An 18,545-nucleotide genomic window follows, 5' to 3' on the forward strand; every position below is an offset into this window, starting at 1 on the left:
ATCATTTGAAAAGAGATTAAATTCTTATAAAATAGGCAGGATCGCTCCATTTCTGACGCAGCTGTTATGTGATCCAGTTTCTAACACATGTGACAAGCATCACTATTTCACACCTTTCAATGTAAACGTGCGACATCGAAGAGATTTTATTTCAGGGAAAAACATGTTTTTCTATGTCTTCTTTAATTCCCTGTAAAAACACTTTTACAAACTGTGTATTAATTGTCCTTTTATTCTATTTTATTGCATTCATTTAATGTGCTTTTTTATTAACTAATAGAATTTATCGCTTTTTTTTTAATCACGTTGTGCTATTCTTAATTTAGTGCATCATTTTTAAATTATCTTTTGTTTTATATCTGCTTTTATTTAAAGCAACTCCTGTCTGTGTATAAATAAAATATTATTAAAATGATTATTTGTTTCAGTTGATCAGGACAAAAAACATGGAGATAAAACACAAGAATATAATTTTTTTTAACAAATCCAAAAACATTTTAAAACTATTTATCATGTAATTAAGTTACAATAACTTGTATTTTAATTTTGTAGTGTTGTAAAACTGCTGTGTGTAGATCAGTAAAGACAACATGACGAAACACTATTAATGATTCAAGCAACTCCTCCCGTGAAATATGCCACAGACTCAACGATAAAGTCTCCAGATAAACAAGACAGATGTTCCGCTGTAACTAGATCAGTTTTTATGTCATCCCGGCCGAGCATAACAACATTATATAAACTTCTAGAAAATACTAGTGGTTTGTTCCTCACCTGTGCCAACCTCTGCTGACTCTCAGCGTCTCCAGAAGAAATCAGCGCCTCTTTGGCCTCATGGATGAGCAGAGCCGACCCTTCCATAACGTCACTGGCCGAGTCCAACATGGCGGCGGCGGAGCTGGGGTCAGTGGTGGAGGCGGCGACACCGCGAGCTGCCTGGGCGAGCGTTTTCAGAGCCTGTGCAGTTTCTCTCGCTGCTATTCCTGCAAAACAAATCATTACAATACAACTGCATCGTTTGTCCATTTCAAATTAAACTGCCCACTTGTTCAGCACAGAGTCGTTGAAACAATAAACAATTCCTCCGGCCAAACAAATGAGTTTGAGCGAGAGAGGAAAGCAAAATGTAATTTAGTTGTTGCCTTGAAGGAGGAAACCACAGAAGGAGCCATATTTTATCTTGAAACACAATAATCAAATACACGCCACCAGCTCCCACTGAGGTTATTTTAATAAGGGAAAATGAGAAATGAGGTCAGACGCAGTCTAAAAACAGATTTGTTTTTCTGTTTAATTTGTGCATTTACAGATGAAGATCTTAAGTGAAACAGGACTGTAATGACGAGAAGAGTTTAAGAGTTTATGATTCTGAGGTGTCATTGGAAGGGATCATAGAAGGAACATGTAGAGATGCTTGGATAGATGGTGAAAGATACAGTTTTTGAAGAAGAATTTTCAACCAATGAGGTTAAGGGATTTGAAGGTTCACAGGCGTGAATGAGCGAGTATTGCTCACTTGCTGTGGAAACCCTGATGCGACTGATTTTGATCTGTCACTGGATCAGTTAAGTATTTTTGAGTCTTCAGGAGTTGTGTATGGAAGAATTTATTTGAATCAGAATGAGAAACTTTTATTGCCAGTGTTGTAAACACAACATAGGATTTTTTTGTGGTGTCCATACAGAATAAAATATTGAAAAAAACCAAGCACCAGGTAGATTCAGACCCATCAAAATATTGAATGATATGCATCCATTTTTCTCGAAGCAATGAAAGTCATCCACCTTGACCAACACAAACCATTTTTTGGGTCACCTTGACCCTGAGATGACACAAAAGTTAAGCATTGAAATATTCTTTGTAGAATATAATTCAATAGTGTCCACATTCTTGGCAAATTCAACACGTTTTCATTCATGGCCTTTTAAATTCAATATAAAAATGTTGGTACTATTATACGAATATTAATTGCAAAATTACACTTTTTGGAATGAAACCTTCCAATATAGAAATTATTTTTCTTTTAAAAAAGTCAATACAAAAATTCAATTTTCAACATTTTAAACATTACTACCACAACAAATTCAAACACCTGACAAATAACAACCCCCGACTCATCCCCGATGGTCATCACTGAAGGTTTTACTTTCTTTTTTTACATTTTTCTAAAAACAAGTAGCAAAAGTTCTGACCTGTGTAGTGTTCATTCCCTTGAGCGGCACATGTGAGCAGCTGTGCCATCGAGGACCCCACTGATTTGGAGGTGCTGCCCAGATCCTGAGCACATTTTTCCAACTAGAGAGTGAAAAGAAAATTTGACCCCCTGTTATTGATCCTTCTTTAAAGACTTGTATACGGAAGTATATCAGGACAATCAGTATATTCAGTGGTTGAATTTAACATCTTAAATGTTGAAACTTTAAATATTAGTGATAATATAAGTGATTACAATATTTGTATATTGAAAGGTTAAATTATTTGATTTATTACATTTAAATATTTTCAAAATAAAATGGTTTATTCAAATTCAAATAACTATTTAAAAAAATGCTTAAAATTTTTTTCAATACATACTTTTAGTTTCAATATAAAATGTTCATATAATAGACAATACCAAAAGAGTACTAAGAGTACATTAAACTTCAGTCATGTGATTGCCACGCATATCATCATTTTAATAATGAATTTAAAAGACTACAAATGTAAAAATATGATAATTTGAACATTTATTTGTGAATTATTGAAAATAGAATATGATTTTTTTTTTTAAATCTGTTTGAAAATATTCCAATTCTTTAGTTCAATGATTAAAAAACGAATTCTTCTTTCAATATATAAATAATCATTTTTTTTATGGAAAAAATAATTAATGAAAAAATCAAAAACAACATTTCAGAAAAAAACTTCAAAGTTCCAACATTTAAAATATTAAATTCACCCATTCAATATTCTGGTGTCACAGATATACTTCCATATTATAAAGCATATAAAGAAACTATTGGCATTTATTTTTATTCAATCTGCTATAATCTTTTACCGTTTCTCCAGGCAGAGGCTTCAGCTGGCCGTGAGCAGCCGTCATCCTGGCGTCCTGAAGTTCACTCCTCAGGGTCTCTACAGCGGTGAGTGCAGAGTCGATCTCCATGGGACCGCACGCCTCGTGAGCCTGGAAATTCATCACGATCATCGACTCTGAGAGCTGACACCCCCTCCAGTGTTTGCCGGTTCTGTTGGCGACTCATAAGTCTAATACCTTTTGTGCAGCCGTCCGCAGCTCGGCCAGGCAGGTGGCCAGGTTTTTGGCACACTGACCCAGTTGCATTGCCGCGGCCTGATCCGTCACCGTGGGAACAGATGACTTGGCGGAGGTCACCATCTTACTGCCCGGCTAGAGATCAGGGGAAAATTGATTAAACCATCTTACACAAAACCTTCATTAAATCGAGATAAACGAAAATAGGTTACAAGTCAATTTGGAACAAGCACAGGGGATGGACTAATTATATTCACTTCGGCCTGGTTTCAATTCAAAACAAAAGAGAACTATCTAAATCATCGTTAAAAACTGAAAAGAGGAGAAATACCTGGAGGAAGTTCTGACTGGCGATGATCAGAGCCAGCTGAGCACTGAGGTCTTCAGGTTTGGCCTGACTGCCTCGAACGCCCTGGACCAGCTGAGGGATGTGGTCCGCTACAGCCTGAAGCCCCAAACATAATCTTGATTAACATTTTTAGGCTCATCAACAGTGTATTTCAGAATATTGAAAAGTTGGTTTAAATGTTTTTGGTTTTTAAGCATTACATTTTAACATCTATTCCAATAAGTTTGATAATCCAAAGGATCAATTAGGGTTTAGTTAATAAATATATTTATCAAATAATCTGAACATTAAAAGATTGCTTTTTTGTTGAATTTAAAAATAGTTAATTTTCTTTATCTGAAGATTTTTTTTACAGATCAAATTGATATTCCAAATCAAATGGTAAAAAGCCAACCTTTTTCTATTGAAATTAAAGGCTAGAAAGAAAAAAATCTATTTAGTATTTTTTTTTAATTATTTGAATTATAATATGAATGTATTGTATATGTGCATAAAAACAAGTTTGATTTGTATTTATTATATACTGTAAAACACAAAAGAAATTACAACTTTAAAAATACAAATTATTGAATTCAATTATGTAAAATATAATTCAATGCTTAAACAAGACTTTTAATAAAGTTTCAACATTTTAAATGTTAAATTTTACCATTCTGTATTCTGATGACACTGATAAACCCCCATACTAATACTACACTTTACACATTCTGAATCAGATCTTTCTTAAATGTGCAAAAGAACACGGCGATTTAACAGACAAGGCACAAACCTTGCAGCTCTGGACCAGCTGTTGGTGAGCAGCAGTGTTCTTGTTTGACGCAGCAGCATTTTGAGCAGCCGCGATGGTCTGCGTGGCTGCAGCCGCCCCTTGTTTAGCAGCATTCTGGAAAATAACCACAAACAGGACTTGTCAACTAATGCTTTATCTTGATCATCAGGTTCCTCAGGTGGTCCTTGAAGCAAGGACATAGACGTTCCTCCATAAAAAGGTGAAGCGAAAAAGAGAAGCTCTGTCAGATTCTCATTTACTTGCACAACTTGACATTTGCTGGAAAATAAGCTGCCAGTGAAGTCGAAACTTGCAGATCCGCTTCCAAACGATGCTCACTGAAGATGCCAAAACTTAAGACGCGCTGACATTTAGAAATGGGGCGAAAATTCCGAGCAGATCAAACCTCATGAATTGACATTTTAACTAAGTCAAAGTGTCTATGAGTGTTTCTTGCACGGTCTATAGCGAGTGCGTTGTTGCTGACCTCAAGTCGGTTGATCAGTTTTTTCTTGATGGCATTCGTTGCAGCGGCGTTCGTGGCCACTCGCAGTCCTTCTGCAGCTTCACGGAGTCTCTGCTGCTGGTCCTCGTTCTCTGGATATGCTGCAGCACCCTGAGAGGAAATCAACATAAGTTCAGAACATTCTGACCCGCGTTTAAACAGAGCCATTACATTTTCATTTCTATTAATCTACTTAGAGTTTCAAGATTTGGAGGGACCAGAAGAACCTGGAGCTAAATACTGTTCAGTGATTTATAATGCCAATCTCCCATCATGCATCAAATAAACACAATGTGTAAAACGAAGAATAAAATACAATAAAAAATGCATTTAAAAAAAACAAACAAGAAAATTATAAATGTATAAAAAATACAGTAAAAATGCATTAAAATAAGAACAATGGGTAAAAATTGATTAAAAAAACAACAACATACAAATATATCGATTTTTTTTGTAAAGAAGACAAAACAACCAACAACGTACACATTTACAATTAATAATCATATTTCAGTAACACGTTAATATAAGGTAAACATAATGCATAATACAGGTCAACAGAGTTAATGGGGTTTAACTCATCAGAAACATCCAAGCATTCACTAATAATAGCCAGGAAAGCAAAACCGATCTTCTCGCAGTTGATGATCAGAATGACTAACACCTCAGATCACACCTACTGAAATAATCAGCCTACACACCTTTACTTCTACAGGAGAAAAAAAAGTCATCTCTGAGGACATGAAGCTTTTCTTATGTGAAATAAATCTTCATTTGAGTCCCGTTTTTTCCACGCATGTTCCTCAAGAGTGTTAAATAAGCTATATGGGTGGTAACTTTGGTATTACTGCCGACAGCATTTGAAATTACTGTTGCTGCTCAAAGATTTATGCCATCTATGATAAATCCCTAAGATGAGTCTTGGAGCTTTGCACTCATAACTGTCATTACAGAAGCTTTAAGTTCTTCTAGTCTGTGTTTGGATTCAACTGCGTAGGCATGTGAGGAGCTACACTTGCTCTCCACATCGATAAGTCAAAACAAACGCAACAATGCTCAAAAAAGAAAACCTGAGCATTAGAAGAGTGCATGAGCATCCCATTTGATGGTAAGCATGCTAAACACATGCAACTGTACTGATGAGTTCAATGAGAGGGATTGAGACGAGCCCAGAGTGGTGTTGCAGTACAAGCTGAAATTCCTTATGAGCCATGATATATTCCAGTTGTGGGGGGCCATGTAGCAAAAAAAAGGGAGATTTAATATGATAGGAAAGATTTGGGGAAAACATTTTTTTTTTTTTTAAAGAGATCAAATACTTAAAGCATTTAGTATAATTATACCATTTAACCAATCTGCTCAATAGTTATTTTATTGTATAGTCTTATTTTATTCATACCTTTAAAAAATAAATGTCAATAACCTTTCACAAATATTTTGATGGATGAGAAAATCTGACAAAAAGGACAAAAAGCGAAACAAAGATAAAAAAAAAAAGGAGAAGGAAACATGCCCGTAAATATTATTTTTTATGTTAAACCAGTAATGGAAAACTTCAAATGAATACAAAATAGAGCCACATTAATACTATTGAAAACATTGATATGCTTAAATATCAAAGAAATAGAAAGAAAAAAAAACAAAAAAACAATACTTTACTGATATTTAACAGCACTGTTTCACTTCAGCAATTCTTAACAATTCTACCGTCGTGAAAATCAAACTTGACCACCTATAACATAATTTAAGTATTAAAAGTTTCGGTAAGAACATTGCAACAGTGAAGCGTTGGATGGTAGCCTAAATTGAGTCAGGATTAAAACTACAGCAACTATGTGAAGTCCAAATGCTTTGTGTCCAAAATAGCAGCAGCATTATTCAACTGCAGGCGAGCAGGAGTGCGGGGTGAAATTAAAAGTCATCAAGTTTATTCTTACACACGCCAACAGAAACAAATGTCTTTGTGCTTTCAGCTAATTGCAAATCTTGCAGGAGTTCTGGAGCTCGAGACGAGTGCCGCCTTCCCTGGTCAAAACAACTGATAACACTCAAAGAGAAGAGCCATGATTGTGAAAAGTGCTTAATTCCAGCGGGAGCCATCAGAAGATATCACCTGCTTTAATTCATCACACAAGTGCAGAAAAGCGGCAGCTGCTTTCTAGAGATACACAGAGGAAGAAGAAACGCACTGAACGAAGCAACACAATCCACTTCAAAGCATTGCTCAACTAAACTGCTCAATTCATCAGTTACCACGGCAACAGCAGGGTCAGGTCTCAGCCTCCGCTGACACGCAGAAACATGCAGCTGTGTCTGGTGATAAATCTGGCATCAGACGAACCAGCTGGAGGGTCCAACGTCTAAACTTCACCACGATATTCACACGACTCAACGAGCAGATAATGAGACTGATGTGCGGAGGTGGGAGATTAATCGTTCTGGACGGAGGAGACCGGGCTTCAGCGACGAGGTTAAACAGACCCTACGGCGGTCGGCGAGGGTGATTTCATTGCTCTTTTTAATCATGTTTTCAATTTCAACTTACAAAAGGGAACTTGGCGTGATGTCTTGTAACTTTCAGAGCCTTGAGACAGAGGTCCCTGGTCCGGGTACGGGTACCGGCCAGTGAGTCATTTGTTACCAGGTCGCACAGAAAGAAAATAATATTTATATAATCTCTGCATAATTGGTTATTACTTCCTAAAAGGGGTTTTGAAGGAAGTAAAATTAACCTGTGACTCTCAAAAACCCGTTGAGTCTATATTAGTTTACATTAAAAAAAAAAGTAAACTAGAGAAATTAGTGAAACACAAACTCTATACGATTTATTTTTTCCATTTATTTTTTAAGATCGGTCCTTGAAGAAAATGCCAAAATCAATCCGGTCTGCACTGCAAAATGTGATGCAGAGAAAATGTTTTTTCTTTGCAGCCGTTTTATTGATGTAGACTGAGGCAACTGTTATTAACGTTAAAAATGTGTTTATTGTTATTTGTATTCTGTTACAAGGACGGACCTCTAGATATGTAGTAACTTAGATGCAACTGGCTCATTTTCATTTATTTATGATAGAAACCTGGGCTCATGTATCAAGAACAGAGAGAACATGGAAGGCTGTAGCTGCAGCACATATGGCTGCAGTAAAGAAATATAATTTGAACTTAAAAAAAAAAAAAAAAAGGACAAACGCTGTATTCTCATAATTGACACAATACACAAGACCCAATTTCTATCTGCTATACTTGATTTTTCCCATAAATATTCTCCATACATGAGTCTGAATCTTTATTTTTCAGTTCACCTCATCACGTCTTTCTTCACAGTTGATCCATTAGATGCCATCTTACTTTCTTTGGCATATTTTATATCAAATTTAAATGAACAGCATCCAGAGTACACACTGAACACTTGCCATCATCCAACTTTATGAACCTGACCAGATGACAAGAGTGTACTCAACAGACAAGGCTTCAGAGAAGACAGTTGCCCGTAAACTATTAAATTAGAAAAAACTAAAAAAGCAGATCTGAAATTCATTTTAACATTAAATTGATCCTCATCAACATCGTTCTTCACATTATAAAACATGTTAAGATTAACCTTCATCGAAAACACAGAAAAGCGTAATAGATGCCCTTCAAAAGCAGCTAAACTGTTAATATTTGGCTTCATGAGAGCTGACATTTGCCGACCTTTGCTGCCTCCACCATCCTGGCGGTGGCATCGGCCAGCAACTTGGCAGCCGCCAGCAGCTTCTTGGAGTTGTCCACGTCCACCTCAGCTTCAGCGTCAGACCTCATGGCGTTCACGAGGTCAGAGGTGGCCTGAGCCAAGACCCGAGCCTGACGGACCATTTCACCTGTGGAGGAAACACACCGGTGAGACGATGATCACTTTAACTGACACAAAGGACAGGCCTCCTTTTTATACTTCTTTCCTTATTAAACACATCAAAGAAATCTTCTTTAAACTTTAAAATAAATGGACCCTCTGTTCATGTATTTGTATTTGTAAAGTATTTTCTCCCATGTCAACCTTAACTTACTCTTCATCTAAAAAAAGCTTGTTTGATCATTTTAAAATTGTACGATTGTGTGTGATGCATACAAAACAAAAACTATGTAGGATTGTATTAAATTCACAGATTTACTGTAAACCAATGTTAAGGACAAGATGAGATAGAAGAAATAAACCAAACACTTCCCGATTACATCCACATCTTTTACTTCTTATTTCAACTCTTTACAAACAGAAGAAAACAAGAAAATATTAGCAGTGGAGAACATAAAAACTATGAAATAATTATGCTGTTGTCTCCAGCTGGACTCGAAGCCAACATTACTCAGAAATCAACATCAGAATGCGTCAGAGGAGGACTAGATACTGATTGACATGAAGGTTTGCGCCACAGATCTGGCTCATCACTGCAGCTTTCTGGCAGCACACAAATGCGAAAATCTCCAAACTGAAATTAAGTGCCAGCTCGCGGCAGATTTCATTCCTGGTCTTCCAACCGCCTCAGACAAGCGACAGATCCTGACAGAACAGTTCAGGGGTGATAACCTTCATCTGACAGCAGGTCTGCAAGCCTCAGCAGAGTAAACAGTCATCTTGACAGCAACGTCCATCAATCAAGGTGGAGAGACAGCCGGACGCTGATGTCCTCTACACAGCTGTCCCGCTCACACCACAAAAGATGTCAACACAGCAGTAACAATACGAGGGAAAGGCTCGAGTCAATGTTGCTAAAAAGCCAAAAAATGTAATATATAATATATACCAGGGCTGTATACTGGCAAGAATTGCCAAAATACATATCACAATATACATCATTTTACAAGGACAATGATACCATATATTGTGATACAGTAGTAACAAGTATATATTTGTAGTATTGTCAAGTACTTGACTCTGGTGTTGCAGAATTTACAGACCACATGACTCTTGATGAAGTCGTAACTTGGCACAAGTGTGCATGCCTACTCCCATCAGTATGTGTGTATGGTTGAATTTCCCCTCGCGGGACTAATAAGGGATTCTAAAAAAAAACAAAAAAAAAACTGCTTTCATTTGTTTTCAAATTTTAAATTCTGCTGATGGAGTCGACTGTATCCTCTCATCCTCAGTCATGGCCAGGATCACCCAGGATCGTTTCTTTAGCTGCGAAGGACTGCTGCCATAGCGGCTGGAAGTTAAATTGCAACACAAAAATGGACAAAAACTAATTTTAACATGTAAAAAAAACGAAATATTTTACTTTAAACACACTTTTTGTTCACATAAAATATGAAATATCTAATTTCTAACTAAAATGTTTCGAAAAAATAAAATGAAATAAAAAAGGTATATGTGTTGTTGTATATCAATACAGTATCATGAAGAAAATATCACAAAATTCAAGTGTATCAATATTTTTTTACGCACCTATTAAAGTCAAAAAGCAACTGCATTATATAGTATAGAAAATGAAGACCCTGGATTAGATGGGAAATAATATGTAAAAAAGATTCTCTTAATAGATTTTTTTGGGGAAAAGTAAAAAAGATTTACTTGAAAATAAAATAAGCTAAGTAAGTTATCACAAACATTTCTACATTATCAGTTTTATACTTTTACTTTGATCTCACAAGGGCCACATACATTCAGTATGAGGCCCTCAACCGCACTCTAACCAGTTCTAGATTAGAGCCACAAGATCCCTGCGATGAATGAGGTGAGCTATTGTTGCAATGGCTCACTCCAACCCAAGCAACACAGCAACAGATAATTGGTTATCAATAAATTATGTTATGTAGTTAAGCTGATAACACAGTAAACATGAAAAAGACAATCATCTCTCCAAACATGACCACACTTGAGATTTCATCTCAGCTCACCTGCATCACCCATGGAGCTGAAGATGCTCTCCGTCACGGTCATGATGGTGTCGGTGGCCTGGTCGTAGCGGCCAATGGGCTCTCCTCTGGACGTGTACTGACGGACATGTTGCAGCAGATCCCCCAGAGCCTGACTGACCACGCCGGCTGCAGCGCTCACCTTGAGAGCAGGACGAAGCACATCAGTGGTTTTCTTAAGCTTCTTTTAATCTACCTCTCCTCACACAGAGAGGCGCACACTAAACTCATTAACTACATTGCTTACTAGGCAAAAACACTTCTTAGAGCAGGTGGGGGGGATCATGCATTTTCCCATTGGTTCGCTCGCCGAGCAGTGACTGGGGATCGTTTTAAAATCTGTTTAATAATTCAAAATAAATAATGTGGTAACAATTAAAGTTCCAGCGACAAAAATGTTAATAAAAAATAAATGGGGAAATACAAAAAATAAATGGACAAGGATGTCAATATTAATTAATCTAAAGAATTGTTAAAAACTGTAAAATGTACCTTAATAAAACAATGCTAACAAATTGAATTTTAATTGATTAAATACATACATTTAAGACAAATAAAAACAAACAAAAAAAAGGATATGCAATTTTTTATTTTTACATATAATTATATTAGGTAGATGAGAATGGCCTATTTTAATCTGGCATTTATGTGATGCTGAGTAATAATTTCGTTTTTACAAATACTGATTATTTCAAAATATTTTATTTTAATTATTCAAAAATATATTTTATTAATAGAATAAAATACAAAATAGGTATCAAAAAATTAATAAAATTGCTGAAGATATTAATCGCCCAAATATTTGAAGTTCTCAATCATATCAAATAAGAAAATAAATAAATACACTGATTATTTATGTTTTTAATTCAACATTGTGGAAATATGCAACAGTAATATTAGCAATTAAAGCCTAGATTTTTGGGCATAAGAAAAAAATATTCTCACGCAATCAATTCTACCTGTTTCAGTAGATCTCCGTCCTCTGTAGCAGACAGACAGGCCTGGACGCAGCTCTCCACAGAGCGATCCACCAGTTTACCAGCTTCGATCAGCTGCTCCTGACACACTGGGGAGCTGATGGTGGGACTCACAACCTTCAAACACGGGAAAGGAAAGAGAGAAAATTAGAAAAATGAAGCACTTTCTCCCACCATCATCTCCAACAGAGCCAGGGATGTTTAAAGTGGCAACTGTGAAGTTCAGAGCAGAGCGAGCTCTGGGAGAATCCTTCATACCTTGGCACAGGCCACGAGCTGGGAGGTGGACAGGGCGCACTGGGTCGCAGCGGCAATAACTCTGTTTTGAAGAACCGCGTCTTCAGCAACCTGAGCCACATTTTTAGCCTTGAGCACCATCATGGCGGCGGCATTGGCCACAGCTTTGGCCAAGTTCATCAGCACATCCTGGGAAGATCATCGGAGCATGAAAGTCAAATAATCTGCCTCATTAGCCAAACCATAGCCTCACAGAAAAACTTCATGCATTCTCCATTTATGACTTTAAAATTGATATACTTGGCTCTCCTGTTTCAACAGTTGAAAAACACAATTTCTGTTGCAAAATCTTTAGTAAATTGAGCCAGAGATGGATTCTGGTATCTTTACAGGTCATGATATCAGCATGAACGTTGGTCTACTTTGCTTTGAGCGTAGAAAATTGAAAAAAAGTTTTTCCTTTGGTCCACTTGAGGACTGGGGATTGTTTTAAAATGCATTTTAAAACTCAAAGGAAATATTGGATGAGAAGAGTGTAAATGAAATGGAAATTTTGGCAATTATATAAAAACATTTTTAAAGAGAAATATAAACAAATAATAACAAGAACGAAAATATGCATGCTTCAAAAAAAAAAGTTTTGAAAATATTAATATCTAAAATGAACGATACTTACAAGTTGAATTAAATAAATATATACAAATAAATCAAATCACAATAAACAAAAAATGAAATAAAATGTTTTGATGAGAAAAAATGATTACACATAAATGTATACACACATTTTGACCTCTATTAAGTGGAGCATTTTATTCATCTTAGGTTATCTTATTTATTTATTCCCTCCAGAAATTGTGTTTTGGGAAATGATTTACTGTTCTGTGTCATGCTTAACCACCTATAGTGCCCATTTATTTATTTTTTTCTAAGAAAAAATAGAAATGTGGATAACAATAAATATTATAATTATGTTTTATTATTCACAAAAAATGTATTAAAAGATAAAAATAAATCACATTAATGTACTTTGCCGTGTTCTTTAACCAACTATAAACCAAATATAAATGTATCTAGAACTGTGGTGCACCTAATAAGGTTCATTATTTTGATATGTGCCAAGGGGATAGTTTCAAGCCACAGAGGAAAAAATAAACATAAATCTCACCTGGAACCTCTCGTCCGTCTCATTCTCTCCAATCTGGCGCAGGAGGTCTCCACTGGCCTGGCCGATGCTGCCTGCTGCAGTCAGCACCGTCTGCCTGGGCTGTTAAACACAAGAATATATATTTAAACATTTAAAAAGTGTAGCTACTCTGTAAGTAAGCAGCGTGTTAATGAGTTGCCTCCTGAAACAATCTGCACAACAGAGTCATCTATAATTCTCCTGCACAAAGAAACAATTAAGAGAACAAAGACCGCCCGCGTCTCTTTGACTAATGATCCTGGTGTTTACGCAGCCAACCGCATCCATAACTGTGTATTGTGTGTGTTACAAATGGAGAAGATTATCAGCTGCAGCTCGACACACAACTGCACCATCAGTCATTAAGTTTCTCCAGCTAATTGATTTAAACACAAACTTAAACCTCTCGCATTGAGCGCTTCAGTCGCTCATAAAGAGACGTCACACGAATAAAGTTCAGAAGCTTGTCGCGTTGATGTCTTTGCTTGGTGAAAACCAGCGATCACTTTGACACTTCAACTGACTTTGCAAACATGAACATATGAATTCCACGCGAGCACCAGAAATGCTGTTTTGTAAAATGTAAAAGCGAAAATACATGGATGTTGTAGTTCAAGTGCTATCAGAGTATTGAATGGTTGAATTTAACATTTCAAATTTTGAAACTTTGAATTGATTTTTTATTGTTTGAATACCGTTTTTAAGCTTTCAATTGTTAAGGTTTTCTTTTACTATTTTGATAAAATATTTTCTATATTGAAAGGTTGATTTCGTTTTTTAAATAATTGCATTTAAAAAAAATTGAATATTTTCAAAATCAATAAACACATCTTTAAACTTGTTTAATAATATTTTAATTCAATTAAAAAAAATATTCAACCACATTTTTAAAATGTTCATCTTTTAATTAATTTCATTATAGAAAGTATTGAATTCAATTATTAAGATACAATTAAAGAAACAAATACATCTATATATATATATATATATATATATATATATAAATCATAATTTAAGTGTTAAATTCAACCGTTCAATATTTTGACGGGACTGATGTACTTCTATGTTATGGACAACAGAAGTTAATGACTAATGATGAGAAGCTGGTGATTAAAGTAGAAAAACAGATGACTGAGAGACAATACCTTCCGACTCCTTTAAGAAACATGTTAAGACATTTTTATTTGTGCAGGCTTTTCCTTGATTTTCTGGAACTCCTGTGTTTTTCTCAGTCTTATCTTGACCTTTAAAGTATATATTTTATTGAATATTTTTTTGATTGTTTAAGCGCTTTGTGACCCTGGTCTGGAAAAGTGCTATATAAATACAAATGACTTACTTGCTTACTTACAATGGATAGATTGAAGTGTAGATGGTGCAAAATGGAAGGAAATGAGGTGAAGAAAAGATGGATGGATAAAAGAACATTAACGGATGTATTGACATGTAGATGGGTCTATCAGATAGAGAGGTGGCTGTATTGATAGATCGACATATCGATGAAAAGAGAACAGAGATGATGGATAGAGGAACACATGAGATGACACACATGGATAATCAATATCAGACATTTAACAGCCAGAGGGAGGAAGGAGAGCAAAAGATGGAAAAACAAAAGAGGGCAGATCACAGACTGATAGATGAAGAAAGAAACGACTGATAGAGATGAAAGATAAGGCGGGAGACAACGACCAAGAATAGATGACAAATTCTGAGCCTGCTGACAAATAAGACAGCTAAAAAATTAACTAGTGATGAATGGCAGATGGTTAACAGAAAGAGAAAGAAGATGGACGATGGAGAGGTTTCAAAAAGAGGGAGAAGTAATCAAAGAAAAAAGATAAACAGATACCGTCAGTAGGAAAGAAGGCAGATGGGTGACAGAAAGATGGACAGATTACAAAAGAAGGAAACAGAAAGACGATGGTGAGAAGATGAACAGATAGAGAGGATCGACACTAAATTCACAGATGACAAATGAATCATAGATAAAGGTCAGAGATGGAGACGATAAAAAGCTGATGGGAAACAGTTCTGATCTCAATCTATGTAAATATGACGTCAGAATATTGAATAGTTCAATTTAGCCTTCAAATGTTAAAACTTGTGGTTTATAGGCATTTTTCTAATTTAATTAATTATTTTATACTGAAATGTTGAATACAATTTTTTTTTTTTTTTTTTTAAATGACTTGAAAAATTGGAAATTTGATATTCTAATTCTAATACTTTTCTAAATTGAATTTTTAAGTGTTAGCCCTTTAAATTCACTGTAATAAAATTGGTATAATAGTGGCCCATGATTGGCTGAAAGTTGTAGTAGTTGAAAATAGCTTGGTACTCTTTTGGTGTCGTCTGACACTGTTATACCGACATGTTTATATTGAATTGAAAAGGCTACGAATTTAAAAAATATTGAATTCAGAAATTGTATTTTTGGCTTTTTTGAATAATAATAAATAAAAAAATAATAATAAAAATATGTGTAAAAGAAATGTGTTGAAAATATTATAAATATATTATTCAATTATTTAAAATAACATGCTTAAAAAAGGAAATTTATTGAAAAAGAGAAATGTTGAATTCAACCACTTTACACCCTGAAGGCACTGAAATGCATCCAAATTAATGTGATATTTTAGAAAACGATAGTTTGGAATTTTAAATTCACTTTGTTCTTAAATGTCACGCTCACCTCTCCGGACGCTGGTTCCACGGCCTTCAGCATGTCGGACACGGCGCCCGCTAGAGTCCGGGCGGCCTTCATCAGGTCGGTGCCTCCTCCCACCTCGTCCTCCATCAGCGCGGCGAGCAGCTTCACACCCTTGGACATCTCCGTCAGGTTGGAGGAGATGGTGGTGATGGCGCAACCGACGGCCGTGTAGTCCGTGTCCGTGGGGTCACCTGGGAGGATATTAAAGCCGAGCAGGTTAGACTAAATGTTATCAGTAAAAGTAGGAGAATGAAAAAAAAAACTCTTGAGAATAATAAAGTCTCTACACAGTCAATATCAGCACGCGGGCAGTGGGCTCAGGGGAAATTGGCGACGTGCCGTTATCAGCCTTACAAAAGATAAACGGAGAGAAAACACAACTGGCTGATTGATGAGCTTCATTTAACTTGCTCATAATAACAGCCAGCATCGAACTCTACTTGCCCAAACTCTCTCGAAAACTAAACTTCATCCAGAATTCTGCTGATGAACTACAGACTCAGGAAGAGGTTCCGTTTTAAACTCACTAATTGGGCTGATTATTTTTATTGAGCAGAAAACAGCAGACCTTAATTGACTCGTAAAACTGTGGCACACTCCTACAAACTCTCTTAGGGTTTACAAGAAAACGCAAGCCGGGAACTTTGCATCCGGTTTTTGGATGGGAATTCTTAAAGTAACAGCAGGACGACAAGTATAACAGGCAGTAAATTTGCGGAACGTATAGACGCGACTCATCGCTATGATGGAAACGCATCTTGGATAATAACAAGTTATACCATACATCGTTTTTTTTCCTCCTCCTCTTCTCCCAATTCCTCACAAAAACAATGTGAATAAAAAAAGTCAAAAAAGGAGGAAGAAATTAAAGAGGGAAGAGAAGGTAGTAGAAGAAGAAGTATCATGAAAAGCAAAACAAAGAATTAGGAAGTGGCAGAGAAAGGAAAAGCAGAGAATAAAAAAAGAGGAAGAGGACAGGTAAGTGAAGGATCAAACATGAGGGGAAGAGGATAAAGATGGAGAAAAATACGAAAAAGAAGAAGCAAAAAGATGAAAAGGTAGAGGAAAAAAAGGAGGAAAAGGTAAAGCACACAGGAAGAACAAGCAGAAGCGGAAAATGAAGGTAAAGAAGAGGAGGATGAACCTGGGGAAAAAGGGAAAGGAAGGGGAAAAGTAGGTGAAGAACAAGAGAAAGGTGGGGCAGAATGAAGAGGATACAATGTAAGAGGAAAAGGAAAGGAAGAGACAGGAGCAGAAGATAAAGAAGAGAAGGTTGGATGAAGAAGGACAATAAGTGAAAGAGTATAAGACGAGGAGGAGACAGAATATGAAGCAGAATACAAATGTGGAAGACGATGAGAAAAGGTGGCAGTAAAAGGTAGAGAAAGAAAAGGGAAAGAAAATCGAAGCAGAAGAGAAATCAGAAGAGAAAAGAAAGGGGATAAAAAAGAAAGAAGAGGAAGAACGTAAATAAATGGATTAATAGAGGAAATAAAGGGTGAAAGCTGAAAACAGATTGAGAGGAAAAACTGGGAAGTAAAATAGGAAAAAATAGATGATTTGAAGTAAATAAGTAGAAGAAGAATCAAAGAAATGATTTTCTTTTTGAAAGAAGAGCAGTTAGAAAAGTAAAGAAAACGTAAAATACAGATAACAGAAAGTGAACAGGAGGAATGAAAAGAATAGTTTGACAATAGAAAGAAGAGTGTTATTCAATAGTGTTAAACGTTTACTGACCAGCGGTGAGGTTGACGACAGACGCGGTTCCTGCCGTGATGGCGTCCACCTGCGAGTGAATCTCATGTTTGGATTCATCCATCTTGTTCTGGATCCAAACCTTGGACGCCTGAGTACGACAACAAGTTATTGCTCAAGAGCTCGAAACACCAAAATGTGGAGGTTTTTGGACCAACCATGTCCTGCCCCAGAGGAGGGAGGTTGTCCACCTCTCCCAGGTCGATCTGAGCCTTCTGCACGGCCTGCATGCTGGTGTTGATGGTTCCCATCAGAGCCTGCTGGGCCGAACTCTGGGCATCATCCCAACAGAAACATGTTCAGTCAACTAAGAAGACATCATCACTGTGCGACTGATATTCAAAGCCCACGTCTTACCAGCGGCGGCATGTGTCCGCGGTGCATCTGGCCCATCGTGATCTGCTGCTGCGGGGACGGCATGGAGCCCATGCTGAGAGACTCTGCGCCAATGGAACCGGATCGGATTACACCTGGCAGCGCCACTGATCCGTGCTCCACCCGACCCACACGGTTGAACTGCTGCTGCAGGATGGTGGATCTGCGGGGATAGAAAAAGACCAGAACCGCTTAAAGATAATCGTATAGGCCACTGCTCCCACTCTGGAGAGGGAAGTTTAGTCCTAGAATTATAACTAGGACTAAAATTGTGTCACCTTGACCCACCACAAGGGATACCTCAAACACATTTTTTGGGGGCCTCGGGGTCAACTTGACATTGACATAACACACGTGTTAATACGATCATAGTATAAATATGATGTACAGTAAACAATAATTATAAAGAAGCTGGATGGAGAAGAGCAAGTAAGACAGGTAGCAATATCAAATGAACATGAAGTGTGGGGTAAAAACTAAAGCAATAAAGTATGAAGGATCGGAAGATCCAGCAAGAATTAAAGACTAGATGATTAGA

The 18,545-nt window shown here is 36.6% G+C and overlaps 1 protein-coding gene across 1 annotated transcript in view; it reads right to left on the bottom strand.

Annotated features, from left to right (window-relative positions):
• The window catches only part of tln2a (talin 2a), a 101,800-nt gene that overhangs the window by 26,283 nt on the left and 56,972 nt on the right, over nucleotides 1-18,545 (bottom strand). The window contains exons 14-29 of the mRNA XM_087793377.1: nucleotides 17,990-18,170; nucleotides 17,791-17,904; nucleotides 17,615-17,723; nucleotides 15,860-16,068; nucleotides 13,147-13,245; nucleotides 12,003-12,170; nucleotides 11,727-11,861; nucleotides 10,750-10,909; nucleotides 8,566-8,732; nucleotides 4,859-4,987; nucleotides 4,372-4,485; nucleotides 3,585-3,698; nucleotides 3,254-3,388; nucleotides 3,038-3,166; nucleotides 2,193-2,295; nucleotides 775-983 (exon numbers count right to left, since the gene is read on the bottom strand). Coding sequence (XP_087649503.1) covers nucleotides 775-983; nucleotides 2,193-2,295; nucleotides 3,038-3,166; nucleotides 3,254-3,388; nucleotides 3,585-3,698; nucleotides 4,372-4,485; nucleotides 4,859-4,987; nucleotides 8,566-8,732; nucleotides 10,750-10,909; nucleotides 11,727-11,861; nucleotides 12,003-12,170; nucleotides 13,147-13,245; nucleotides 15,860-16,068; nucleotides 17,615-17,723; nucleotides 17,791-17,904; nucleotides 17,990-18,170 — 2,275 coding nt within the window. The remainder of the gene's footprint in view (nucleotides 1-774; nucleotides 984-2,192; nucleotides 2,296-3,037; nucleotides 3,167-3,253; nucleotides 3,389-3,584; nucleotides 3,699-4,371; nucleotides 4,486-4,858; nucleotides 4,988-8,565; nucleotides 8,733-10,749; nucleotides 10,910-11,726; nucleotides 11,862-12,002; nucleotides 12,171-13,146; nucleotides 13,246-15,859; nucleotides 16,069-17,614; nucleotides 17,724-17,790; nucleotides 17,905-17,989; nucleotides 18,171-18,545) is intronic.

This window comes from Callionymus lyra, chromosome 6 (assembly GCF_982586985.1).
Source record: "Callionymus lyra chromosome 6, fCalLyr1.hap1.1, whole genome shotgun sequence".
Taxonomy (NCBI): domain Eukaryota; kingdom Metazoa; phylum Chordata; class Actinopteri; order Syngnathiformes; family Callionymidae; genus Callionymus; species Callionymus lyra.